Source organism: Paramormyrops kingsleyae, chromosome 22, assembly GCF_048594095.1.
Source record: "Paramormyrops kingsleyae isolate MSU_618 chromosome 22, PKINGS_0.4, whole genome shotgun sequence".
Taxonomy (NCBI): domain Eukaryota; kingdom Metazoa; phylum Chordata; class Actinopteri; order Osteoglossiformes; family Mormyridae; genus Paramormyrops; species Paramormyrops kingsleyae.
In genome coordinates this window covers 11332355-11359952 of record NC_132818.1, presented here as the reverse complement: position 1 = coordinate 11359952, position 27598 = coordinate 11332355, and the positions used below count along the sequence as shown (strand labels likewise).

General features: G+C 46.8%; 1 protein-coding gene across 2 annotated transcripts; it reads left to right on the top strand.

Moving 5' to 3' along the window:
* The first annotated feature begins 35 nt into the window (after positions 1-35).
* On the top strand, positions 36-16355 carry lrrc4ba (leucine rich repeat containing 4Ba). 2 transcript variants are annotated; one of them, XM_023798617.2, is made up of 3 exons: positions 36-328; positions 7676-8130; positions 8221-16355. In XM_023798617.2, the coding sequence occupies exons 2-3, from the start codon at positions 7885-7887 to the stop codon at positions 10222-10224; spliced, it is 2250 nt and encodes a 749-aa protein (XP_023654385.1). In that variant the 5' UTR covers positions 36-328; positions 7676-7884; the 3' UTR covers positions 10225-16355. The 2 variants fall into 2 exon arrangements, with proteins under 2 accessions (XP_023654385.1, XP_023654386.1); XM_023798618.2 differs by lacking the exon at positions 36-328 and adding an exon at positions 690-801.
* Positions 16356-27598: the final 11243 nt, after the last annotated feature.

Genomic DNA, 27598 nt, shown 5'->3' with positions numbered 1-27598 from the left:
TATTCCGTGTGTGAGGTAATGACCTCTTTTGTTGCAGCCTTGAATATCTTTTACTGGGCATATATATGATTATTTTCATTTACCTGTACTTATTTCTCTTCCTCTCAATTAATTTTTTATCTGACTTTCTTCACCAATTAATAGAAGGTCGGGAGAGAGCGCCATGCTCAGAGTCTTGCGACAGGGTGAATCAATTTGAACGAGAGAGAGAGGGAGGGAGAGAGAGGGAGGGGTAGAAAGGGAAGAGCGAGGGAGAAGGAGAAAGACAGGGGGAGAAAGACATCGAATCAGTGCCGCAGCTGTTGAAGGAATATAGGTGAAAACGAAGGTAGGCAAAGCGGGGAGGGTCTAATGAGGATGAGGATGCTTGATTGTATGGAAATATTCAGCGTGTGTAATTTTCATGATTAACATGACGTGTATATGTAAGGATACGGCATGTGGAAATGTCTATGCGTGTAATACTGCCAGCCGCAGAAGGGATGTTTATAAGGACAGACACGGTTTTCAATGGAAAGATTGTTCGGACAGGCGTTTGAACAGAATTAATGCGGCAGTGTGCGCGCGCGCACGTGTGTGTGTGTGTGTGTGTGTGAGAGAGAGAGAGAGAGAGACAGAGATAGAGAGAGACAGAGAGAGAGAGAGAGAGAACGAGAGTGGGAAAGAGCGCCTGCGCGTGTCTGTTTATTTGTGTGTGCGTGTCCCTCTGGGTGTGCGCGCTCAGCGGCGCGCACTGTGTGTGGGTGTTAAGATAATGAATTTTTGTTGCTAGGTTATGCTTTACCGGGTCGTAAAAAGATGGTAAGTGTGGATATTGTGCAAGAGAATACGTTTTGTGAATAGTTGGATAGGTGGATTAATCTACGCAGCTTTCATTTGATTTTAAAATGTCGTTTCAAAGTATTTATCGCTGCGATTGTTCGTCTTTACCCAATGAAAGCAGTTAATGGATGTTTATAATAAATGTTTTCTGTTTACGGTATTCATGACTAACATTTATGCTTAACGTAAAACTTAGATTATTTTTTAAAATTTTGCCAATGTCCGTGGCGTTTCGGAGGCGGGTGTAGGATGTTGTGTCCTTACAGTCATTATCCAGTGTTAATCCCTAATTTTGTGGGCTTTACTGATCTATTTTTTTGTGCTCTGAGTGGTTCCCAGTTGCGGTTTCACAGCTTGTAGCGCACAGATCAGCTTCTGTTTTGGAAGATGGCTGTGTTCCCTTCGTGAAAACCCGCAGATTGCTTCGTGGGTTTGACGAACCCCGTCTTTTTCCAACATTATCAGACTGTTACATATTACTGAATTGCAACAGATGTTTTTTTTTTTTTTTTTTACTTCATTGCTACTTATCGTGCCTCTATGATATGTATATTGTCTGGTGACGCTATTACAGTGGAACAGCTAATAATACAAACTATCTTCATATTTTTTTTTATCATTTTGGGAAGTGTATATATGGAACCCTTGAATAGTAAGAGCAAGACAGGAGTGTAATGAGGATGGAGTGTACAGTTGTGTGTTGCAGCGTACAGTAATGGATGGGATAGATAGATAGATAGATAGATAGATAGATAGATAGATAGATAGATAGATAGATAGATAGATTCGAGTTTTATTGATCTCTAAGGGAAAGTCATTGAAGTCAGAGTGTACAGTAGTGCTTTGGATTGAGTAGATTTAGTTTGAAGATGTAGATAATGTGGATAAAGAGACAGGGCTATTTGGGCAAGTTCTGCTGGTAGAACGGTAAGGGAAGGCTTAGTAAGGAGAACTGTGGGGCGTTTGGATTGATGTGTGTCAATGCAAAATGCCTGTCATTTTGTATCAGTAAATTGAGGGGAAAGTTTGAAATAAATTTATGGTAAATTGCTCTAAAATATAATCCTGCCACAGTCTCACTAAGGTCAGCGGTTAGTTATTGTCAGTGGTTGGCATACAGTAAAACTGGAACAAAGACAACTGATGCAACAAAGGAGCAGAGACATTCGCTTACTGAGACCCGACATTCTCCTGGGGTTTGGTCTCAAAACAAATACAGCAACAGCTCCTCTGCTGCAGGACTGCTGCTCAGGCACTGCTAACTGGCAGTGAGTTAGCTTTCGGAAGGAGCAGTGAGTGCATGCGGCCGCCATGCAGTGCAGTTCTTAACCTTTAACATCCTTCTCAAGTGTCTTGAATATTTTTGATGTAGTTGTACAAACCTACTAATTGTAGTAATTTATTTGGTGACAGTACACAATGAGGCCATGTCCATATTCTTTTAAACACACAGTCAATGGTCAAAATGCATAGTTAAGTCTTTTTCTTTTGTAGAGTAATGAGGTTGGAGTGTAGTGGCTTGTGTTACAGTGTACAGTGGGTTGCAGTGTACACTTATGTAGCATTGTAGAGTAATGAGGATGTAAGTGTAGTATTTTGTGTCGCAGTGTGATTTGGTGTCTTTTCAGTGTCTTACTGACCAGACAATGCAGAGCCCTGAGTTCACACCCAGGCCTCTTTAATGTAGAGAGACTGTGCCCCGAGCCACATGGATGTGGTGATGTGCCTCACAGGGCTCAAACCACCAGCTTCTCAGTAGCCTCTCATGGCACCAAAGATCCTGGCTGAAGTTCTGCTTGTGGTTCCTGGCTGTTATTGATCTTCTTCCCACAATGAGCAGACTCAGAGAGAGCCGGGCAGCTCACAGCGCTGCAAACGCTGGGCCATGACGTCCCCTGGGTCCCAATGGTGCCAGGCGTGATGCGTTTCCTGGGCCTCAGAATGAATGACTGCACGGTGGGGGAAAGGAAGGCAGTCTATGTTTGTGCAGGTCCCAGGTTCGAGAGGAGACCTCCCCACGTCGTACAATTTGTCTCATGACCTCGAGAGGGCAGGCAGTTTTGGTACCGGAGTCATTCCATCAGCACCAAATATTCCGGCCAGTTCTTCAAACGTAGCTGCTCCCAGTTACAGCTTATTGTAGGACTGCCCCCCAAAGTGGGGACAGGAAGTGGCAGTAGCAAATGAGAGAATGAAAACAGTGGCTTGAGGAGGCGGTGCACTATGGAGAGGCCTTGAGGGGTTTCCTGTAAGGGGGCACCCCCCCCTCCCGGATTCCCGCCTCCCTCACTGAAGCTGCCCTTACCTGCCAGCTCTGCTCCGCTCCTGCAATGCAGCCAGGGATTTATATGAGTCAGTCTCTCAGTCATCAGTGCAGGTTCGTGTTTCTATGATGTGAAGCCCCACCATGTAGCAAACAGGGCATTACCCACCATGTCAGTGGGCATTACCCATCATGCCATGGGGCATTACCCACCATGAAGAGGTGTTACCCCCTATGCCATGGGACATTACCCACAATGCCACTGGACATAATTCACCCTGACAGGGTGTTACCCACCATGAAGAGGTGTTACCCACCATGCCATTGGGCATTATTCACCCTGATGATGTGTTATGCACCATCATGCTATGAGGTTTTACCCACCATGCCATTGAGCAGCATTCACCCTAATGGAGCATTACCCACCATGGCATGGGGTATTATTCACCTTGATGGGGCATTACCCACCATGCCACTGGGCATTTATCGTGATGGGGCATTGCCCATCATGCCATGTGGCATTACCCACCACGATGGGATGTTACCTACGATGCCATGGGGCATCGCACTACCCATAATGCCCAGGAACTAACGCCATTCTGTAGCCAGACTCCCCCCTTGACTGGGGCAGGGTTTGTAATGACTGCGTGTCCTGGATGTACTGTAACACATAAGCACCTCCCCAGGGAATGTGTTCAGCACTTGGCAGCAGAGATATTAATAAAATAGCAGACGGGGGAGTTTTGCGGTGTGCCCTTGGGCGTGTGGAGCTGGTACAGCACCCTCACAGGGCCGCTCTCTGTTATGGTTCCAGTGCCTGTTCAGACAGAGAGGAAGAGCAGCACTCCCTAGGGAGGCGGGGGCTTAGCTTATGCTCCCTCACGGGGGTGCCCACCCCCAGTGCCGAAGCGGCCCCATTCCGCGAGCTCCAGGGCTGGCCGCAAGCGAGCAGCTGGGAGCACGCAGCATGGTGGCTGAACCTGTTACTATGGCAACCAGGTCTGCCGCTCCACGGCGCGCAGGGGTAGTGGCGACCTGTTGAACAGAGCAGCTGCGAGCCGACGGCCGTGGAGATGCCCCAGCTGCGCTCTGCTGTCTGCCGTGGTGAACTGGGCTCGGACACCATCACCACCACCCCACCCCCCTCCCCACTGGGTGAAAAGTTTGGTTAACATGGCGACACAGATTCATTAACAGAGTCAGTGATGGATTTCGTCAGGAGGATTAAAACTCTGCTGCTGTGTTAAAGGTAAATCAGGGTCCTCCAGCTGACGGGGTTAGGGTTAGGGTTAGGGTTAGGCTTAGGGGTGCAGCGGAGTCAGCAGCCTGCTGGCCATAAAAAGCATGACCAAGGGATGAGAGAAAGTACTTGTGAGCCTCGCGACTTTGCTGTGGCATGTAATTAGGTGAAATTACTGAAATCACAGCAGTGGGTGAGGTACACTTACAGATAAGCAGATGGATAGAAAACATTGTGGATGAATCCGTCGCAGTGCTGGAGTCTGTCATGTTAGAAGATATCATTAGAGTGCAGTGTTTGTCTTCTGTTTCCTGATTGTTCTAAAAGGAGTTGTTTTAACGTCAGCTTTCATCTGAGCCTTAGGCGAGGGTTAATATGTGTCTTTAAGTGTCAAAGGGAGAGTTGCATCTCCCCTGTGAGCGATGAACTTTGTGTGCGTGTGTGTGCCAGCTCACGTCACCACGACAACGTGGTCCATCAGTCCGTCAGTCCAACCCGCATCTCTACATCAGCATTGTGACATCACGGCCCTGATGGCTCCTTGCTCCTCCAGCTGAGTGTGAGTGTGTGCAATTGTGAGAGAAAGCGGAATGTGAATGCAGGCGGGGGATGAGGCCCATGCAGCTGGAGAGAGAGAGGTAGGGAGGGAAAGCGAGGCGAGTTTGCTGAAAAGGTAACCATAGCAACCCTCTCTGCAAAGGCTTGAAGTGGGGGGGGTGAGGACGCCAAGGCAGACGAGGGACATAGCAGGAGAAAGGGGTGGCATGAAGATGGAGACAGGAGGACAGAGCGGGAGAGAGGAAAGGCATGGAGATGGAGACAGAGGAGGACAGAGCCGGAGAGAGGAAAGGCATGGAGATGGAGACAGAGGAGGACAGAGCGGGAGAGAGGAAAGGCATGGAGATGGAGACAGAGGAGGACAGAGTTGGAGAGAGGAAAGGCATGGAGATGGTGACAGAGGAGGACAGAGTGGGAGAGAGGAAAGGCATGGAGATGGAGACAGAGGAGGACAGAGCGGGAGAGAGGAAAGGCATGGAGATGGAGACAGAGGAGGACAGAGCGGGAGAGAGGAAAGGCATGGAGATGGAGACAGAGGAGGACAGAGTGGGAGAGAGGAAAGGCATGGAGATGGTGACAGAGGAGGACAGAGTGGGAGAGAGAGAAGGCATGGAGATGGAGACAGAGGAGGACAGAGTGGGAGAGAGGAAAGGCATGGAGATGGTGACAGAGGAGGACAGAGCGGGAGAGAGGAAAGGCATGGAGATGGAGACAGAGGAGGACAGCAGGAGAGAGAGAAGGCATGGAGATGGTGACAGAGGAGGACAGAGTGGGAGAGAGGAAAGGCATGGAGATGGAGACAGAGGAGGACAGAGTGGGAGAGAGGAAAGGCATGGAGATGGTGACAGAGGAGGACAGCAGGAGAGAGAGAAGGCATGGAGATGGAGACAGAGGAAAGCAGAGCAGAAGAGAGGGGAGGAATGTAGAATGGAGACATGAGGACAGAGCAGGGCTAACATGGGGGAGAGGGGAGGCATGGAGATGGGGAGACAGAGGGGGGCTGAGCAGGGTTAACAAGGAGAGCCATGGGATAAGGTGGAGATCGTGGAGTAAGCAGAGTAACTCCACCAGTTTAACCTCTCATTTGGCCCAGTGTTTACACACAGTGTTTCTCAACAATATGGTTTGTCTTGGAGTAATGTAACTACAGGAGCTACTGAAGCGCAATGGACATCTGTCACTCAGATGGCCATCCTCAGAATGGATGCACACACTTCGTATCAATTTGCTTTTCTGTGTTGCAAGCATGGGGGAGCAAATGTTGGGGTCTCCCTGGAGTCCAGGTTGTATGTTCCATATTTGGGAGCTTATTTTTGGGCTTGCTCTGGAGTCTGGGTTGTGTGTTTTTGAGTTTACTGGTTGGATCTTAGGAATTATAAATTATTTTTGCCATCCCGCCTCCTGGCTTTCCTCCTCTTTTCCTATGGTTTTTCCCCTCTTGCTTCTTAGTTATTCTTCTTCATTTCTCCTATTTTTCTCCCTCTTGCCTCCTGGTTTTCTCCCTTGCTTTTCCAGGTTTTTCTTCCTATTGTCTCCTAGTTTTTCTCCCTCTTGCTTCTTGGTTTTTCTCCCTCTCACCTCCTGTTTTTTTCTACCCCGTCTCCAGATTGTTCTCCATCTCACCTCCAGGTTTTTATCCTGGCTCCTGATTTTTCTCTTTCCTTTCTCTTGGTTTTTCTCCCTGTAACCTCCTGTTTTTTTTCTCCTGCCTCCTTGTTGTTCCTTCTCCATTTCCCTGATTTTTAACCCTCTCTCCTACTGGTTTTTCTCCCTCCCGCCTCCTGTCGTACTCCCTCCTGACCTCCTTGTTTTTCTCCCTGTCGCCTCCTGCACACACCCACCTCGTCATTTTTCTCCCCTCCTTCTGGTTTTACTTCCGGTCACATCTTTGTTTTCTCCCCTCCCTCCCTGTAAGTAATTATTAATATTAATGTCTCTATCTTCACTCATCTCTCTTTTTTCCCTCTGCCTCTGCAGCTGTTCAGTACTCCTTTATCAGTGCTGGTAAATCCTTGTCCTCTTTTCACTGCCATACAGGAATCCATGTGCCTCACAATCTCTGTCCTGCTCCCTTTACCATGTCACATTCATCCACATTCATTCATGTCACATCACCTGTTCTCACTTTTATTACCGTACTTGCACTTACTGATGGCAGCTTGATACCACTCAACGTGCTTATCTATCATCACTCAAGTGTAAATAGCCTGGAAATAAGTACTGAACCATGTATTAGTGCAGCAGTATTTAGCTAGACCGCTCACTACAATGGCAAGGTAGTGTAGGATCAACTCTAACTGTCAGCCTTAGCATCCTAGGAATTTGTTGCACTGGCATGAATCATACATACATACTGAAAACTAAAAGTATGACGTATTTTTAATATTGATTATTATTTTGTGACTTGCAAATGTTTCACTTTGCTCTTTGCTTGTTGAAAACATGTCTGAAATATTGTGTCAATCTTTTCCCTTTTTGGCCTGTGCTAGACTCATGCTTTAGATATAGATGTTCTCGGTTGGATAGTACTGTACAGTCCGTCTGTGGGTAGTGAAACACACCATATGAAACAGCCTTCAGCGTATGTCTGTTTTGCTAACTTGGTGTGCCACAGGTTCCTAATTCAGCTGGGCTGCTTAGCTTATATAAGATCTCATTGTGAAGGTGCTGATTTGTTTGCATTCCCAAACTATGCCAGCACAGTGTACTTGAGCTGTATAAAACAAGTACTGATGGTGGTGCAGAAGGATTATAGTATGTGTACTTACCTCTCTCTTTCTCTCCCTTTACAGTAACTATTTTTTCCATACCCGAATCCTGAAGAAAAAGGACAAAGATCACTATTACATTACTCCATTAACAAATTGCATTAAAAACCAGGCAAATGTGATATTTTGGAAGTAGAAACAAATAAAAACGTGCACCGGGACTGACTGGATTTTCCTGCCTGGAATAGACCCATCAGCACACCTGCAAAGGGGAGGGTCATGACCCAGTTGCCATGCGCATCGTCACGGTGACCAGCCTTTCCAGCCCCTCTCCCCTCCTCCTCTTGCTGGGCCAGCTGCTCTTGTGGCTCCTCCTACCTAGGCCAGGATTGGTAGGGGCTGCTTCATCCTGCCCTGGCCCCTGTAGTTGTTCAAATCAGGCCAGTCGAGTCATTTGTACACGACGGAATTTGGAGGAGGTGCCAGAAAGTATATCTATCAACACACGATACCTCAACCTGCAGGAGAATTCCATACAGGTAAATATGCTTCGAATAGGGTCTTGCATTATCTTTGATCTTCTTCTTGTGCACTGTGTCTTTAACTTTTTCATTACTACCTTCTACTAGGTGATCAAATCGGATACCTTCAAGCACCTGAGACATCTGGAGATTTTACAGCTGTCAAAGAACCAGATTCGGCAGATTGAGGTGGGGGCCTTCAACGGCCTACCAAACCTCAACACTCTGGAACTCTTTGACAACCGACTCACCCTGGTCCCATCCCTGGCCTTTGAGTACCTCAGCAAACTCCGTGAGCTATGGTTACGCAACAACCCCATAGAGACGCTGCCTGGCTACGCCTTCCACCGTGTGCCCTCCCTGCGGCGGCTTGACCTGGGAGAGCTCAAGAAGCTCGATTACATTTCCGATGCTGCCTTTGTGGGACTGGTGAACCTACGCTACCTGAACCTTGGCATGTGTGGCCTGAAGGACATTCCCAACCTCACACCGCTCATCCGGCTGGAGGAGCTGGAGTTGTCTGGCAATCGTCTAGAGATCATCAGGCCCGGATCCTTCCAGGGTTTGGTGTCCCTTCGCAAGCTCTGGCTCATGCACTCCCAGGTGTCCGTTATTGAGCGCAATGCCTTTGACGACCTCAAGAATCTGGAGGAGTTGAACCTGTCACACAACTCCCTGCACTCGCTACCGCATGACCTGTTCACCCCGCTACACCAGCTGGAGAGGGCACACCTGAACCACAATCCTTGGGTGTGCAACTGTGACGTGCTGTGGCTAAGTTGGTGGCTGAAGGAGACAGTGCCCAGTAACACCACCTGCTGTGCTCGCTGCCATGCACCACCCGTGCTAAAGGGAAGGTATATTGGGGAGCTGGACCAGAGCCACTTCACTTGCTATGCACCCGTGATCGTGGAGCCGCCAACCGACCTGAACGTCACGGAGGGAATGGCGGCCGAGCTCAAGTGCCGAACAGGAACCTCGATGACATCGGTGAATTGGATCACACCCAATGGCACCCTCATGACCCATGGCTCCTACAGGGTCAGAATCTCAGTGCTGCATGACGGCACACTCAACTTCACCAACGTCACGCTCCGGGACACGGGGCAGTACACATGCATGGTGACCAACTCTGCGGGCAACACCACAGCAACTGCCGTGCTCAACGTGACCGCTGCAGACGTCAGCATCAACTACACCTACTTTACCACTGTCACCGTGGAAACCGTGGAGACTAATGGAGAGGAGAATTCAGCCCGGCAGGACATAAATGAGACTTTCATCCGGATTCCTGGATCCACTACTGGAGATATTTGGGGTGCTGGGACAACTCTGGCCACAACATCTTCTTCAATCTCACCTTCCTGGTCCTCCTCTTCTCCCAGAGCTACTAAGTCTACAGAGAAGGCCTTTACTGTACCTATAACAAACATTCCCAAAATGCCTGGCCTCGATGACGTTATGAAGACCACCAAAATTATCATCGGCTGTTTTGTGGCCATCACTTTTATGGCTGCGGTAATGCTGGTTGTTTTCTACAAGCTGCGGAAGCAGCACCAGCTGCACAAGCACCACGGCCCGGCAAGAGCTATTGAGATCATCAATGTGGAGGACGAGATCGGTGGCGGGGGAAGTGGTGGACGAGGTAGTGGGATCTCCGGGGGAACCACCATGCATTCTGGGAGTGTGGGAAGCACAGGTGGTGGGCAAAGTCTGCGGTTACACCATCCGGAACTTGTCAACCTCCCCAACCTAGCTAAAGCTGATCATCTCAACCACTATTACAAGACACATCATTTCAACAACAACATGATGGGCATGGGCATTGGGGCAGGGCCTACAGGAGGGGGGGCACTCAACAACAACAACAACCCGTCTCCACTCTCCCCGCCCTCCCAGACTCCTCCCATCTCCTGCAGCCAGGTCCCAATGTCCTCTTCCAGCTTGCAGACCCCCTCCGGAAACAGTGCCATGCCCACCCCCCTGCCTCTGCCCCCGATGAGCCTCCATGCCCCCCTGAAGGGCCTGATGGGAAAAGGCCAGAAGCCTCAGATGGAGCCGCTGCTGTTTAAGAGCAGCTCCAAGGAGAATGTCCAGGAGACGCAGATCTGAAAGGGGGACAGAAAGAGACCAGAGAGTACTGCTTCTGCTGATGGCACTGGTTGGGAGGTGATTGGCATAGGGGGGGTGGGGGCATCCAATACAGTATGAACATAGAGGCACTGCTGTGCATTGGCAGAGCGCCCCCCTGCCAGCAGATTCCAAGGGCCGGTACTGTGTGCACTCAAATGGGACAGTGTGATACACTGGCACTCTGCTGATGTGAGTGCTCGTAAAAACCAGTGAGATTAATCTGTGGACCTTTCGACAAGGCGAGCTATCTGTGCCACCGCAGTGCTGAACTGTGCCAAAGTGAGCAGAGGAAGGACAAAAACAAGCCTTTTCATTTAGTTTGCATATCAGCACCCTGGAGCCACCAGGGTGGGCCAGAAACACAGAGGCGTATTATACAGTACTACAGTACTACTCCCATACTACAGCCCATAATGCAGCCACGTTGACAGAACACAGACCTAGTCCAGACCACAGGACTGTACTACAACCCATAACACGGCCCCTTTAACAGAAGACAGACCTAGTCCAGACCACAGGACTGTACTACAACCTATAACACGACCCCTTTAACAGAAGACAGACCTAGTCCAGACCACAGGACTGTACTACAACCTATAACACGACCCCTTTAACAGAAGACAGACCTAGTCCAGACCACAGGACTGTACTACAACCTATAACACGACCCCTTTAACAGAAGACAGACCTAGTCCAGACCACAGGACTGTACTACAACCTATAACACGGCCCCTTTAACAGAAGACAGACCTAGTTTAGACCAGAGGCCTGTACTACAACCTATAATACAGCCCATTTGACAGAACACAGGCCTGGTTTATATCACAGGATGGCACTACAACCCATAATACAGCCCTTTAAGAGAACACAGACCTAGTCCAGACCATAGGATGGTACTACAGCCCATAATATAGTCCCTTTGACAGAACACAGGCCTAGTCCGGACCACAGGACGGTACTACAGCCCATAATACAGTCCCTTTGACAGAACACAGGCCTAGTCTAGACCATAGGACGGTAAAACAGCCCATAATACAGTCCCTTTGACAGAACACAGGCCTAGTCCAGACCACAGGACCATATTACAGCTCATGATACAGCACTGCACCTTGGGTTTAGGCAACAGGAAGGTTTATTTTTTCAGAATTTTTGTCAGTCATTCCCTCTCCCTTCTCTACACCCAATGGACTTTGCTGAACAAGATGAAGAACAGGAGAAGAAAGAGAGGAACTATGAAGAGAAAACGATGGAAAATCCTAAACGAGTCAAAGCTAAAATGCATACAGTATAAGAGAGTATATGAAATACATACAGTATATGAGAGTATATTTTCATTTGAAGAAAAGAAATGATGGAGTCTTTAACAAAGCCACAAACTGAAGAGCATCAGAGCTGCTATCAATACAGCTGTTATTATTACTGTTATTATCATTAATAATATTATGACAAATATTATGTCACTCATGTTTTTTTATTGTTTTGATATCCTGGAGAAGGGGGGTTGGAAATGGAATGAAACAGAAGGCAAACCTTGGCTTGGTTAGCTGGTTAGCTGCCTAAACCTTGGCTGGTTAGCTGGGTAGCTATCCTAAAATCGATTATGAAGGTGATTCCCGTTAGATGTGCCAGACAGAGCGGATTGAGGTGGCGCTGCGCTGGGCCTGGCTGCCCACTCGCCGCACACACGCTCGCTCCCGCTTCACGCCTTAGTTCCCAGGTAGCGAAGGTTAGCGACACACTCGTCACACACCGCTGTGTTACTCTGCGCCATGTACAGGTAGTCGCCATGGCAACAGGAGCGCCGTGACCGCGCGGCGTGAGCTCACGCCACACAGGCGCCTCTGCTGTCTGCATCTCCATCTGCAGCTCCATCTCCCTCCGTTTGCCCTGGTGTTGCTGTGATTCCGTTTGTAGCTTTCAATAACACGGCTTCGTTAATCACAGGAATGACCTTGCGTTCAGCCCCTTCGGTGATTTTTACTTTCTTTGTGTTCATGGTTAACAAATTAACACAAAAATGGTTAAAAAAAATAATAAAACGAGATGGCCACTGATGAAAGAGGAGGAACACCCCAACCCCGCCCACCCCACACACCCCCGGCCAATCAGATAGGGCTGCAGCATCCACTTTGACCCGCCCTGTTGTTTTGAATGGCATCTGCCTCAGCCAGTCAGGATCAGAAACTGCCAGAATGGCACTTGGTTGATTACATTGGGACTGAACAGCACAATAAGGACTCACAGGGAGAATGGACAGCCAAAGTAAGACAGGACAGTTTTCCACAAGGTAAGCACCTTCACTCAGTGCAAGAGGGACTAGATTGAAACAGCCTGTGGATTTTTTAATAATAATGGACAAATCATTGAAGAAATATAAAAATTATAGAAAACAAACAAAACCATCACAAATATAACAGGTGTTTTTGATTTTTATCCTGTTTTATTTTTGTTTTTTAATCCACTGTTCTCTTAATTGTAATATTGTTCTTGTTATGATTAGCTAATATTATGGTTCTTATTAGGAGAAGTCTTCTGGGGGGGCAAATGCTCTGAGGGGGTGTGAGGCCCATGTGGGGGGGGGACTCTGACAGGAGCCTGCCCACTGCGCCATGCCCAACACCATCCCTGTTTCCATGACAACTCACCGTGAAATTGCTGCATCGCAGCGCATGAGCCCCCACCACAACTCAGCCCTGATCATGACATCACACGCAGGATGGGGACCCGATGGTGCTGCTTCCCAAGCGAGTGTGCCCAAGTCTGAGGGGGAAAACAGTGGTGGATGGCCAGACCAATCAAACGAGGCGATGGAGAAACCTGTGCCTGTGTGAGAGTGATTTCGATTGGTAGAAAGTTGTGATGTCATGAACCAGGAGAAGGGTTCAGCTGCTGTTGGAGCACCGTGTAAGGGTCAGGGGTCACGAGAGAGTGTCATCAGCCCTGGGTTTTCACGTTATGTTTGGTTATTTAGTGTGTAATTTTGTTGTTCTTGATGTGGGAAACAGTGCAGTGACAGGGGTGAGGGCCCTGGGTGGAGGCCCCAGGGCCCGCCAGCAGACACCCCAGTGCGGGCATCCTGTGCGCAGGCTTCCTGAGTGTCATGTGTTTCTTTCTGCTGCCTCTGGCTGCTCTTCCTTCAGTACCCATCAGTACCAGGGTGGGTTTGGCAGGAGAGCTGGTGGGGCGGAGGGGGGCCACTCCATCCGCCTTAAGACCACCAGTCAGTCTCATTTGTGTTTCTTCTGCCTCTGCAGCACACGGTGGGTGTGTCTGCTCCATTCCCAGAATGCCTCTTTTTCCCAGCATGCCATGTGGAGACCGGGCCTGGAACCTGCAAAGCTGAAGCATCCTGAGGTACCCAGAGCTGAAATAGACACAGCTTCACAGGAGCAGGGGCCAACCTGCTGGGGAATTCTGGAAAAGTGCAGAGATGCCATGAAGGCCGGCCTGCTGGGGAATTCTGGAAAAGCGCCAGGTTGCTGCAAGGGCTGGCCTGCTGGGGAATTCTGGGAGAGCCTAGGTTCACCATGGGGGGCTGGCCTGCTGGGGAATTCTGGGAAAGTGCAGGGTCGTCACATGGGCCGGCCTGCTGGGGAATTTTGGGATAGCACAGGGCTAACACAGAGCTGACCCACTGGGGAATTCTGGGATAGGAAGGGCCACCACAGGGCCAGCTTAGCATGGAATACTGGGAAAGTGAGTGGTTTCCACAGGGCAGGCCTGCTGGGGGAATTCTGGTATTGTAGAATGTATTTAGCTACTGTTTCTGTTACTATGTTCATCATATGCAGCTTCTGTATTGTGCAATGGCTGTGTTGTCAGAGTTTGTTGGTTGGTGGCTGCCCAACAACAAGAATGAGCAGTATAGCTAAGCGGAGGCCAAAGCCCTCTGTCTGCATAGCAATGCCCTGCAGGGGGCAGCGGTGTGCACACTGTCACTCCCATCGCATTTGAAGTTTGTGGATGAAAGTGATTCACATGCACTTGCTAATTGCTATTGAAATTGCACCATTTATACTAATTAAATGTATTAAAGGAATGTAACAGAGATGGGAAAGGCTGGGAGCTGGTGGCTGGCAAAGGAGGCCATTCTCTGTGCCGACCAGTGACGCCTGGATCTCCTCACCTTTAGCCTGTCATGTGACTCCTGTCCATATGCAGACGCCTGTGTCCCTCTGTTTTGGGATGGCTGTTCCAGGTGTCTGGATCTCTTTGAGAGCTGATGGAATCAGGGAACGTGAAGGAGTTGCATTTCATCTCCTGGTGTGATGGACGCCACGGCGGGACGTGGCAAACTGCTTTTTTTCTAAAGAGCGACCAGGGCTATCAGGGCACGGCGATGTTCAAGAAGTCAACCCCAGAGGGCGACGCTGCACTCTCAAAGCGGACATGTCAGTGTTTACACACCACTTACTTCTCGTCCAACAGCGGTGACTGTTCAGGATGCTCTTAGGTTTGTGTGTAATGTCATGCAATAAACTGGGAATCCTGCAGCTCCTCTGCACAGCGCCCCTCAGTGGACGGGCTGAGTGTGATTGAGTGTCGGGACGCAGTAATGCAGAGCTGGCAGGACGGCAATGCTCTAGGGGCCTACAGGATCTGGAGTGTTTAGTCTCACAGCTCTCTGTCCATTAATTAAGGTTGTTGTTTGTGTGACAGTCGCCTTTTGCACATCTGCATCATTCACTTTAAGGGCCACTGGCTAGTTTTTAATAGAGAAATGCAGGTGAAGCTATTTTCTGTCCAGACAATGACTTTAATTAGTGAACTGGAACGCATGACCCCCCCCCACCCCCAGGAGTGGGGCCGCTGTGGGCACACTGGAGTGTCTCTGTGGCAGAGCTTAAGGCGCATTTCCAATACACCACTGTCCCAGATACACACTATGCAGCTGATGCTATGTAGGTTGGGGGGGGGGGGGGGTGATTTAAGGAATGTTTCCTGTGAGACTGTGAGCCTCACCTGGGGCAAAATGTGGCATCATGTACGGACAGACAGAGCCAGACAGACAGAGAGAGGCCAGTGTACAGCCATCCGCACCTGGCATTGCCGTCACACTGACACGATGTTCAGCTCTGTATTTCGGGAGGGATTCCTTTGTCATTACAGGCCTGATCCTTCCTCTTTCCCTTTGCCTCGTCCTGGTTCCCTGTCATTTTCTTGTTTTTGTCACTTCTTTCTATTTTCTCTGCTATGATTATTCTTCAGTCTGAGTGAGTCAGTCGTGTTTTCTTGCAGCTTAGGGCTGTGAGTCTATTAGCACAGACACTGGGACCACCCCCCCTGAAGCCAACTAGATGGGGTATGAGATACAAGGGAGCAGGCCGCTCCCCCTGGCTGTGTATCCCTCACGCTGAGCTTGGTGGGGTCCTCCAGGGTGACCAGCAGCACGTGCTCTGCCTGACCCAGGCTGCTGGGGCATGCTGGGTTCCTCCTCCAATTCACCCTCCCTTAGATAAACGGAAAGACGGCTTTCTAAGAGGTTTGGTGTTTGCAGAGAAGGTCCTCAGTCTCACTGCTTGGCTGTGTAGCCCTCTTATAGGCAGGCAGACAGACAGACAGGCAGACCGACAGACAGACAAGAATGCAGGCAGACAGACAGACATGCAGGCAGACCGATAGGCAGATGGATAGTTAGACAGACAGACAGACATGCAGGCAGACTGATAGGCAGACAGGCAGATGGACAGGTAGGCAGACAGACAGGTTAGACAGACAGACAGACATGATGCTGAGGACACCACCACCCCCTTCCTGCCCCCTCCTCATTCTCACCTCATTCTTCTCTCAGGAACGACACACGACACCACAAAAGACCGTACCACACAGCAACATGCCTTCTGTGCAATTAAACATGAGCTCTATCTGTCCCTGTGCACCGTTCTGGAAACATCTGAGTTGTTGCTGTTGCAGTTGTATGTTATGACACTCTTACAACCAACAGAAAGTTGCAATGTCCAAGGGGGCAGGTATGTAGTGATACAGGTATGTTCTGGGGAAAGGTCAAACTTTTGTGCCAAACTTTTTTTTTTCTGATCATCAAATCTCTGTTAATGTGCCACACTAAGCAATTTATGGAATTAAAATTAAGTCTTTTATACAAAATAACAGATGATGGTGGTCCTTTAAAGTTCCTTTAACACAGCACACTTTGTACATGTGTGTGTATGTTTTGATGCTAAGCTGACTAAAAACAGTGTTTCTGTGTGTTAAAGAGGTGTCCATATTAGTGTGTCCATCTACATGGTAAACTGGGAACTCTCTATGAATTTAAGCCATCTCATCTTCATGGATAGGTAGTTCTGGGCTGCCTGGTCTAGTAGTAGGCTAGTGCATCTTGAACATGGTGCACAGTCCAGCAGGTCTTCAAGAGGGTCAAGAACATCCTGGAAACCATCCGTGGCCAATGCTGCTCCTGAAAGAGTAGAATCCATGGACAGCACGTGGTGTCCTGATGATCAGGATGAAGGACACGCAGTGCTGGAGGGCAGAAGATGGATTTTACTCACTCAAGGTTTATATAACCCCCCCCCTTTAAAAAAAAGAAAAACATCAGATATGGAAAGAGCACTACAAGCAGTCCCAGGTAACACCATTAAAAAACAGCCCTGGGGGGTGCCCAGGCAGTCCTACGGTAAGCAGTGGCTGGTGAGGGCACTTTAGCCTACGGCGTTAAAGGATACCCAGGTGATGATAGATTGAGAATTGGAAAAGGAGGTCATTCTTTCTCGCTAGAAGAGGACAGTTGTTGCAGTATTTGTGCAGCTGTTGCTTTCTCCCTCTGTCTTGTTCCCTTGCTCCCTTTCTTCCTCTCTGTCTCATTCCCTTGCTCCCTTACTTGCTCACTCTTGTTCCTCACTTCCAGGCTGCATCTCTCATCACAAGGGATGCCTACCTTAAACAGTGGCAAGGGGACTTCAGCCCGGGGCGCTTCTTCCTTCTGTTCTTCCTTCACTCCATCCCTGCCTGATTCTTTTGCTCCAGAATTTCATCACTCTCCTGTTTCATCCCTCCCTCTCATTTCATTTCTCCCTTGCTGTCTTTTTCTCCTCCTTTCTTGCTCTATTCCTCCTTCACTTTCTAGCCCCTTCTCTCCATCCCTCCTCAGCGGGCTGTTTGGTTAGACCCCACCCTAACCCTCATTCTCCAGCCCGCTTACCGCTCTCCTGACCGTGTTTCTTACCGCTTGATAATGCTTCTCTGTGTCTCTCTGCTTCTCTTCCTCTCTCCTGCTTGTCCCCAGAAGGACTTGGTTTTCCTCTGGGGGAAATGGGAGTGTGGATCAAGGTCAGAAGACGCCATATTGATTGAACAGTGAGCAGGAGGATGAGCAGGATGACGAACAGAAATACGCATCACACATAACACACATGAAATACTGTGTTTATGGACTGGAGGGAAAGAACTGAAAAACAGGAAGGAGAGAAAACTGACATGGGAGAGGGAGAGAGATAACTGACAGGCGGGAGAGGGTGAGAATTGAGGAAGAGGAGGGAGAAAACTGACAGAGGAGTGAGATCTGACAAAGGAGGGAGAGATAACTGACAGGTGGGAGAGTGAGAACTGAGAAAGAGGAGGAAGAAAACTGACAAAGAGGAGTGAGAGAACAGAAAGGAGGGAGAGAGATAACTGACAGCTGGGAGAGAGTGAGAACTGAGAAAGAAGAGAGAGAAAACTGACAAAGGAGTGAGAGAGATAACTGACAAAGAGAAAGGAGAGTGATAACTTACAAAGATGGGGGAGAGAACTGATAGAGCTGGGTGGAAGGTAACTGACAATGAGGTGAAGGACTGTGAAGTGATAAAGAGGAGGGAGAACTGATGAACAGGAGGGAGGGAGAGAACTGAAGAGGAGGGAGAGAGAGAACTGACAAAGATTTAATTATCTTTGATAATTAAACTAGAAAGGAAATGGAGGAAGAGAGCAGGGTAGGAGGAGGAAGGGACAGGACCGGACAGAAAAGGAGGGACATTTATTATTATTATTATTATTATTATTATTATTATTATACATGAGAGTGCCTCGTCACTATCGTATCGTAAGCTTTAGCATTAGCATTGTCTTCTTGTAACGCTCCCACCTCCCTTCCCCTTCTCTGCTGTGGCCTCCCTCTCTGTCTTGCTGCAGTGTTGCTATGGTGACTGAGAAATGTGGGAACACCTCTGTCCTTCACAGGCAATGGGGGGTGGGGATGAATGCATGCAGCCTGACTGAGCAAACAGCCCAGAGCCTCACTGGGGCACTTTAAAACACACTCATTCATTTCAATCATCATGCACCCAACACAATAACCATGCAGTGATCATGCAATGAGTCTTCCCTGTACACACCCTGAGTGTGTGTCTGACACACAGCGGGCACTTGAGTGTGTGTCTGGCAGGACTTTGGCGGCTGCAGTTTTGCCGCTCAATTTGCTATGAGCCGCGTTCCTTTATGCATGTGCCCTTCTGCGTGTTTCTGTATCCATGCGTTTGCTGCCTCTTCATTCTGCTGCTCATACTGAGACTGCTGTTTCCATGACAACCAGCACCTAAAATAGCCCTCTCCTCCTTTTCCTTAGTATGTTTCTCACCCTCCCCCCCCCAACGCAAAATATCCCCCCAAGCAGTGCTAATGTTCTGCAATGTTCAGGCAGTCTGTGTGTCTATACCTAGCCTCTCATCCTCTGTTTCTCTGCAAACATCCTTTCTACATTTATTTTACTGGCAGCTTGAGTTTCCATGGAAACATATTGAAACCATGGCAACAGTTTGAACTCAGCCAAACACTCTTTGAAAACTGCTGCATTCACACTCTCCGTCTGCCCTGTGCCTCCAGTGAGAGCAGCACTGGTGCAGGCGTGTGCATTTGGGCGTGTGCATTTGGGCGTGTGCATGTGCATGTGCGTTGAGACTCGGCAGCCAGTCGACCCTCTTCCAGCAACCCGAGTCTGCAGACAGCATCTTCCCTCGTTTTGGTGAGTCTGTTGTTCTGGCTAAATATGGCAGATAGATGTGGACAGGAGTACAGAGTGTGGACACACTACAGGGAAGAGAAACAGGCTCGGTGGCAGCAGGGGTGAGTGACATCGGGTGTTCCTGGTCACCTATGTCATTGATGTCTCTCCCAGCTGCAGAGCTTTGACACAGCAAACCTTTGGTAGAGAGCCAGTCGTTCAGGGGGAATCCGAACCAGCCGCTACGGGATCATGACCAATTTCAGGCTGCTGTCATTGCTGTCTTTATGTCAGAAATACAAGTAAATCATTTGTAAGCGATATTTCAGGCACTATCCTTCTGTCCGAGTGGCTGATTTATAACATGCCACCACTGGCACATATTTTGAGTAAACCACTGACTCTGAGCTCATTCCACTGCCATCAATACCAACAGTCTCAAGCTCTGAGCTGGAATTGACCACAGCCATGACAAAAGCTGTTCATGTGAGGACTAACAGCGCACATCCCACCGAACACAAAACACGCTGGACAGCTAGGCTCTCCTTGGTAGTATTTATCTCAGGATAGTTTGTAGACATAGATACACACTATTTCTTAGCTTTGAACCACCCCTCCTTTCTCCTGAGAGCATTTACATTCATTCTTCAAACACAGGCCAGCCAAGAAAAATACATTTCAGTTAAATTACCAAAGGCACCATTTTTAAAAAGTTAGCTCACACAAAAAACACAGAAAGCTCTGGAAAAACAACCCGCCTACGAAGTGAGTCGATTTACTCTCATTATCAGCATCATCGTCATCATCATCACTGGAATCAGCTTCCCAGTGCTGCAGACTGCATGGGTGTGTGTGTGTGTGTGTGACCAAATGGCCCCCACGATGTAATAAAGACCTGTTTTTTGACATTGTGGGGACAATTTTTCAGGTTCCCACAAAGATCTGTGAATGCAATCAAAAAAGTAAAAATGTCAGAAGTCTCAATTTTGTTTGGTTACTTATCGTTAAGGTTAGGGTTGGGTAGGGGTTAAGGTCTTCATGTTGTGATTAGAGTTTTCCTCATAAAAAGGAATGGAGAGTCCCCACAAAGATATAATTACAAACTCATGTGTGTGTGTGTGTGTGTATATATATATATGGGGGGGGGGGGGTGGGTTATGTGTATATTACATTGTGGGGACCAAAAACCCATTATTTTGACATTGTGGGGACCATCACAAGCGGAAACTCAATTTTAATAAAATCTGTGACTGCACTCAAAAAACTGCAAATGCCAAAAATATTGTATTTTGTTTCATTATTTATGGTTAATGGGTGGTTAGGGGGTAAGGCTGACATTGTTGTGATTAGGGTTTTTCCCGTAGAAATTAATGGAAGTTATGAATACAAAAATGTGTGTGTTTGTGTGTCAAAGTCAGTAAGTATGTATGACAGGCAAAATGTCAGCTGACGTGTGACAGCCAGTCAGTGTGTGTATAACAGTCAATGAGCTTGTCTGACAGTCAATATGTGTGACGGTCAGTAAGTCTGTTTGCATGTATGACAGTCAGTGAGTGTGTGTGACAGTCAGTAAACGTGTGACAGTCAGTCAGTGAACGTGTATGATACTCAGTGAGTGTGTGTGACAGTCAATAAACATGAGTGACAGACCGTCAGTGAACGTGTGTGATACTCAGTGAGTGTGTGTGACAGTCAGTAAACATGTATGACAGTCAGTCAGTGAGCATGTGTGACAGTCAGTGTGTCAGTTAACATGATTGACAGTCAGTGAGTGTGTGTGACAGTCAGTAAGATAGTTAACATGTGTGACAGTCAGTAAATCAGTCAACATGAGTGACAGTCAGTCAGTGAGCATGTGTGACACTCGGTGAGTGTGTGTGACAGTCAGTAAACATGTGACAGTCAATGAACGTGTATGATACTCAGTAAGTGTGTGTGACAGTCAGTAAACATGAGTGACAGTCAGTCAGTGAGTGTGTGTGACAGTCAGTAAACATGAGTGACAGTCAGTCAGTGAGTGTGTGTGACAGTCAATAAACATGTATGACAGTCAGTCAGTGAGCATGTGTGACACTCAGTGAGTGTGTGTGACAGTCACTGTCAGTTAACATGTATGACAGTCAGTCAGTGAGCGTATATGACAGCCAGTGAGTGTGTGTGACAGTCACTGTCAGTTAACATGTATGACAGTCAGTCAGTGAGCGTATATGACAGCCAGTGAGTGTGTGTGACAGTCACTGTCAGTTAACATGTATGACAGTCAGTCAGTGAGCGTATATGACAGCCAGTGAGTGTGTGTGACAGTCACTGTCAGTTAACATGTATGACAGTCAGTCAGTGAGCGTATATGTCATCCAGTGAGCGCTTTATCCCTCTCCCCCCTCGCCCCATCCCTCTTGCCTTCATCTTCCTTGGTGTCGCCTCTGTAATTAGGCAGACTACATTCCCCCCATCGCTGCTGCCTTCTCTTGTGGAAATCATGTGTAATTACTACCATAATTATGTGTCTCTCCATCCCACTGTTACTGTCGCCTTGTCTCTCTTCTCCTCGGCTTGCTTTTGTCTTTCTTCTCTGCTTGTGACTGACCTGTCTGTCTGTCTTCATGACCCCCATTCCTTCATCCTTCCTGCTATCTGTCTGTCTGTCTCTGTCTGTCTGTCATAAGAACATAAGAAATTTACAAACGAGAGGAGGCCATTCGACCCATCAACCTCATTTGGGGAGAACTTAACTAATAGCTGAGAGTTGTTAAAATCTTATCTAGCTCTGATTTAAAGGAACCCAGGGTTTTAGCTTGCGCTACACTAGCAGAAGACTATTCCATACTCTAACTACACACTGTGTAAAGAAGTGCTTTCTCAAATTCATTTAAAAATGTTCTCCCGCTAATTTCCACTTATGGCCACGAGTTCTAGTGTTTAAACAAATATTGAAATAGCCATTTGACTGAACAATATCCAGACCTGTTAGAATCTTATATACCTGGATCATGTCCCCCCTTAGTCTCCTTTGCTCGAGGCTAAACATATTCAGCTCAGCTAACCTCTCCTCATAAGACCAGGAATCATTCTCGTAGCCTAATGTTGCACCCTTTCCAAGACAACAATGCCCTTCTTAAGGCAGACAATATTCTAGGTGGGGTCTTACCAAGGAATTATATAATCGTAGAATCACCTCCCTTGACTTAAACTCCACACACCTAGAGAGGTAACCCAACATCCTATTGGCCTTTTTTATTGCTTCCCCACACTGGCGAGAGTGGGACATGGAAGCATCAACATACACACCAAGGTCTTTCTCATAATCAGTTACCTTTATTTCAGTGGAACCTATAAAATATCGGTACTTCATATTTCTGCTCCCTGCATGGATTGCTTTACATTTATCTACATTAAATTTCATCTGCCAGTTATCAGCTCAGTCACTAATTAAATCAAAATCCTGTTGTAGCCTCTGTGTTGCTAGTTCAGTATGTGCTACACCACCCACTTTGGTGTCGTCTGCAAATTTAACCAGTTTACTATATGTATTGGTGTCAATATCATTAATTTAAATTAGGAAAAATAGTGGTCCTAAAATTGAACCCTGCGGTACCCCACTATGAACACAGGCCCACTGTGACATCATGCCTCTAATAACTATTCACTGTTTCCTATCTGTTATCCAGTTTTCGATCCAAGCTGCCACAGTTCCTAAAATCCCTGCAGCTTTGTGCTTAAGCAAGAGCCGTTTGTGAGGGACAACATCAAAGGCCTTCTGGAAATCTAAGTAGATTACATCGTAGGCCTTTTTGTGTTCAATTTCTCTTGTAGCTTCTTCAAAGAACTCAAGTAAATTAGTTAAACAGGATCTACCTCTCCTAAATCTATGTTGGCTATCCCTCAGAATGTTATTTGAATCCAGGTAATCTACCATTTTCACTTGGATTACTTTTCCAGTTATGCAAGTTAAACTGATTGGCCTATAGTTTGCTGGATTACTTCTATCCCCTTTTTTGAATATGGACGTTGTATTAGCATGCTTCCAATCAGAAGGTACCACACCAGCAGATAATGGAATAGTAAAGTTAAAGGTTGGCTAATAATATCCCTCATCTCTTTTAAAACTATAGGTAAGATGCCATCAGGGCCCTGCAATTTATTTATTATGAGCTTAGCTACAAAAGGTAGTTTTAAACTATGCCTCAACAATGTTTATTTCAGCAAAGTGACAGGTAGAATTAGGCTTGATTAGCTGGAATAAACTGCATGGAGATTTTCCTGATATAACTGGTTTGGGTATAATGAATTACTGCTAGTTCATGTGTATCAGTCATTAGAGGGAGGGTCCATTTTGAAAGACTGTCATGTCAAAGGTAGCAAACCTCTTTGAGGATGAAACTTCAAACATGCACTGAATGGAAGCAGGGATTATAGCAAAATGCCCTCCCACACACTGCAGTAAAGAATCGGCTGAATGAATGCAGTAGGTTAGAAATACAGGACTTGCTTCCCATCCAGAATATACCCCTGCCTTATGCCCTACGCTGTCCAGATAGGTTTCTGGCCCCACTATGACCCGAAGCAAGATAAAAATAGAAGATGAGAGGACAACAGATCAGGGCTCTTACTTAGACTACAGTGGATCACCAGTTAACAAGTGGTCCAGACTGGATGGTTGACAGTACAGATGTACATGGAGAGTGTTGATGTGGTTGTGGTTGTGTCAGAGATTAGCTTGGCTGGCCCCTGTGGTTGGGGTGGGTCACTTTAGCACCCCCACCAAGACCCTGACATATACACAGCTCCCCCAGGCCCAGCAGAGCATCCCCCCCATGCATGATGAGCTCTCAGGCTGCTGGACTACGCGGCGGCTCTAACTCTGCCAGACTCATCAACGATACCTCAGGGGGGCTGCAGTGCACCCCCACTTATAATTTATTATTGTCGATATTTGTATTATTTATTACGAGTCGTTAGGGATGCTGAAAAACACCAAAGAGAAATGTTTGTACTCCACACCTGAATAATGCATGATCTGCTGTTAATGGCAGTAACTGCTGTCACAGTAATACAGGGCAGCTCTGCTCTCTGTTTACGTCTCGCACTTCGGCGTTTGGGCATGTGACACTAGTGGCAGATAGGGGACCATGGCCCAGAGCTGGGCTCAATACGGTCTGGAGAGAACGGGAGCATTGAAGTGGAACCATTTAGCAAAAACCTAAATTTCAGCATAAAGTGTCCTTCTCATGGCCGCTGCAATGGCTTTTTAATCTCACTTTTACTTTCAAGGTATCAACAGACAGCAGGCTGTGGATTTACCGAATAATTTGTCCATGTTAACCTTATAAAATTGTTGCAAAAGTTATGACTTGATTGAAAATTTTGGGAGACACTCCAGGAAGTATAAATAACTTCAGCTTTTAGCAATGGAATGTCTCTCCCGTCGGTGTGGGAATTCTGATGAATTCTGATGAATCGAGAATCATCAGGAATAATACAGGAATAATTTTGGGAATTAGCGTCATAGCGATGCGAGGTTTCTGACCACATTATAATTCAGGTTGCATGGGATTTGGAAATTTTGAAAAAGCTGCATAAATGTTTTTACTAACACTGAAAATACAAAAAGTGTGTTTGTATTATTTCATATTGCTGTCACTTGAGTTGTGTATCATCAGATTGTCCAGGCTGTTTTTTCTGGGAATCCTCCACAATTCCTCCACAATTCCAGGCTTTCACCAAAAGACACAGATCAGCAAAGTCCTTCCATCCCTGTTGATGTTTTCATCCCATTCTTATGAACCAGTATGTAGTATGTGTTCAGTTCACATAAAGGTAACAGATTTGATGTCACTTTTTACAGCTTGAGGATGAAAAACAGACCTCAGCATTTTTCAGAATGAAAATTATGTGACTCAGTGTTCAAGCCATTAAGACCTGATATTCATTTATTCACACACATTGCCAAATTCTCTTATTATGGATTTTTGAAGACATTTCAAATTGCCATCTAGACCGAATCAAGGGGAATCCTAAGCTTTGAGACTTCATTTATGTCTTATTCTGAATATTCTAAAATAGCTGTTTCTTTAAAATAATGAAAAATGCATGCAGTTACACAGAGGAGGAATTCAAAAGCAGAGCTTTTTTGAGGCAGGTTACTCTATGCAGTTACTCTATTCTTATTGTAAGATAGAAACTGATTTACACAAGCTTTATTAGCTTCTCCCTCCTCTACTGGGCATAATGAGGTACTGCAGTCTGGTTTGGTGAGTCCCTGGGGCCTGAATTTGCCTCTGCTGGTCAAATCTATGTACTGCAGTGTGGCTGGCTGATCTGACTCATTCCCAGCATGCACGTCTTTCCAGCAGTAGCCGCAGCAAGCTGTGTGGGTTCCCTGTATCTGCAGCAGGTCAGCACTGGGTTTGCAGTCTTTACTTCCTGTCTATCAGCTGAACCGCTGTCTGTCACACTCAAGTTATACAGAGTCCATTTACCTCAGGGTGTTCTGTGTGGACTTCTAATGGGATGGTGTTTATTTTGGGCATGTTGAAATGTAGCTAATTTGTGTGCTCGGTAATGATGTGGGAGCCCCAGTTAGGGCGGTGGTGACGAGGTGTTGATAAGCCTCATGTTCACAGGTCAGAAGGTCACGCCATGAAGGTAACAGGAGTGCCTCAGAGTTAACAGGAGAAATACTTGGTAAGACTTTACCAAGCTGTCATCTATAATGCATTATAATGATCAGTATAATAATTAATAAAGCATTACAGCATATTCAATTGACAGTAATAAGGCATTATATTGTTGATTATAGTACTTCATAAGCTCCAGTGAAGCTCTCATCTATAATGCACTACAGATACCTTCATAAAGCATTATACTGGTCGGTATGAGAATTAAGGGTGCTTTGTACTGCATTATGAAGGTACCTATAGTGGATTATAGATGAAAGCTTCATAAACCATTCATAATGAATAATAAGCATTACTATGATTTGTTATGCCTTTTTATAAATATTTATAGCTACGTTTGTACTTCTTTATGAATGCATTATAATGTGTTATGAATGTGTTTATAGATTCATATAGACATGGCATTCATAAAAAGCGTTACCAAATACTCGTTATCATCAGCATCTCTACTTTCCATGTATGGTTTTGTTTCACTGCAGCACTTCCAGTAATCTGGTCAAATTTCAATGGGCTGCTAATGTGGGTGCTGGAGAACGCTGGGGCGAGTGCTGCTCTGGTTCAGCTGCTGGCTGTCAGTGGTTCTCCAGGTTCTGCTCAGGCTTGGGGGAAGATCTCACCCCTCCCTGTGCTCAGCTATACATTAGTCTGTGTTGCTGGGGTCTACAGCATACAACCTCCACGATCTAGGGTTAAAGTAGGCCAGACCGATCCAGAATTGCTCTTAGTAAATAAATCTAGCAGTTTCATAAATAATGTCAAACAAGTTTATTTTTCATGTGTTACAGCCTAGCGTTCCTTCCAGCTGATGCCATCAAGATACTCAAAAAAACAGAGTATTAGTCTCTTAAATCTGTTTTTATCTATTTTATTTAAATCTACGCACAGTCCCAGCAGTGATTCAGGGCTACATTTCACTGCATGTTGTACATCTATATGTGACAAATATACTTCTTGAATCTTGAATCAGCCTGCCCCCACACTCAACACGCATTCTTTTTCCATTCTCATCCCTTCCCTTCCCTTCGGTGCATTCATGCATGCAGGTAAGCTTGTGACTGAGATACTAACTAGATACAGAAGGGGAGCAGGCATAAACTGAGCTGGTTTTTTTTTCTGAAGAGGTAGGTAAATTCAAATGAAACGTTTCAAAGAGCTCAACAAGTTTCACCAAACACACAATTTATGTGTAACTAGGCTATCTGTCTTGCTAGCTACTGGTATGGTAGCTGACACTTTGGCTGGCACTTGGGTTAGCTTAGCTAACGTGACTTTAGGTTCCACTTAGAGGCGGCGCTAGCATGGGGTGAGGTGTGCCACTGCTGGCGATGACCGTGAGGAATCCCCTACAAGGGCCCTTCTCCCCTGCTCTGTCTGCACTCGCTGTCAAAGTGGGCGGAGTTGATTTAGCTCCACCACTGGTCCTACTGCAAGTATGAAGCTACGTCAAAATTGCTACATTTTCATTTTAAAAAGCAAACATTTGTCGCAATTTTTGCCTTTCATCCACACCACCCCAGAGTTTTCAGCTCCGAGATTTTGTAAACACTCTCGCAGCCATATTCTTCTGAAAATTCAATTTGAGAGTTGCAGTGTGGATGAGTGAAAATGGAGACTTACAGAAATGCAGACTGTAAAAGCGCCCTAATTGGTCCCTTGTCAATGTACCTGTACTCATACCTGTACAAATAGCTATACGCACAAAACAAACTAATTTACCAATCACTATGCCAATGCGCACATA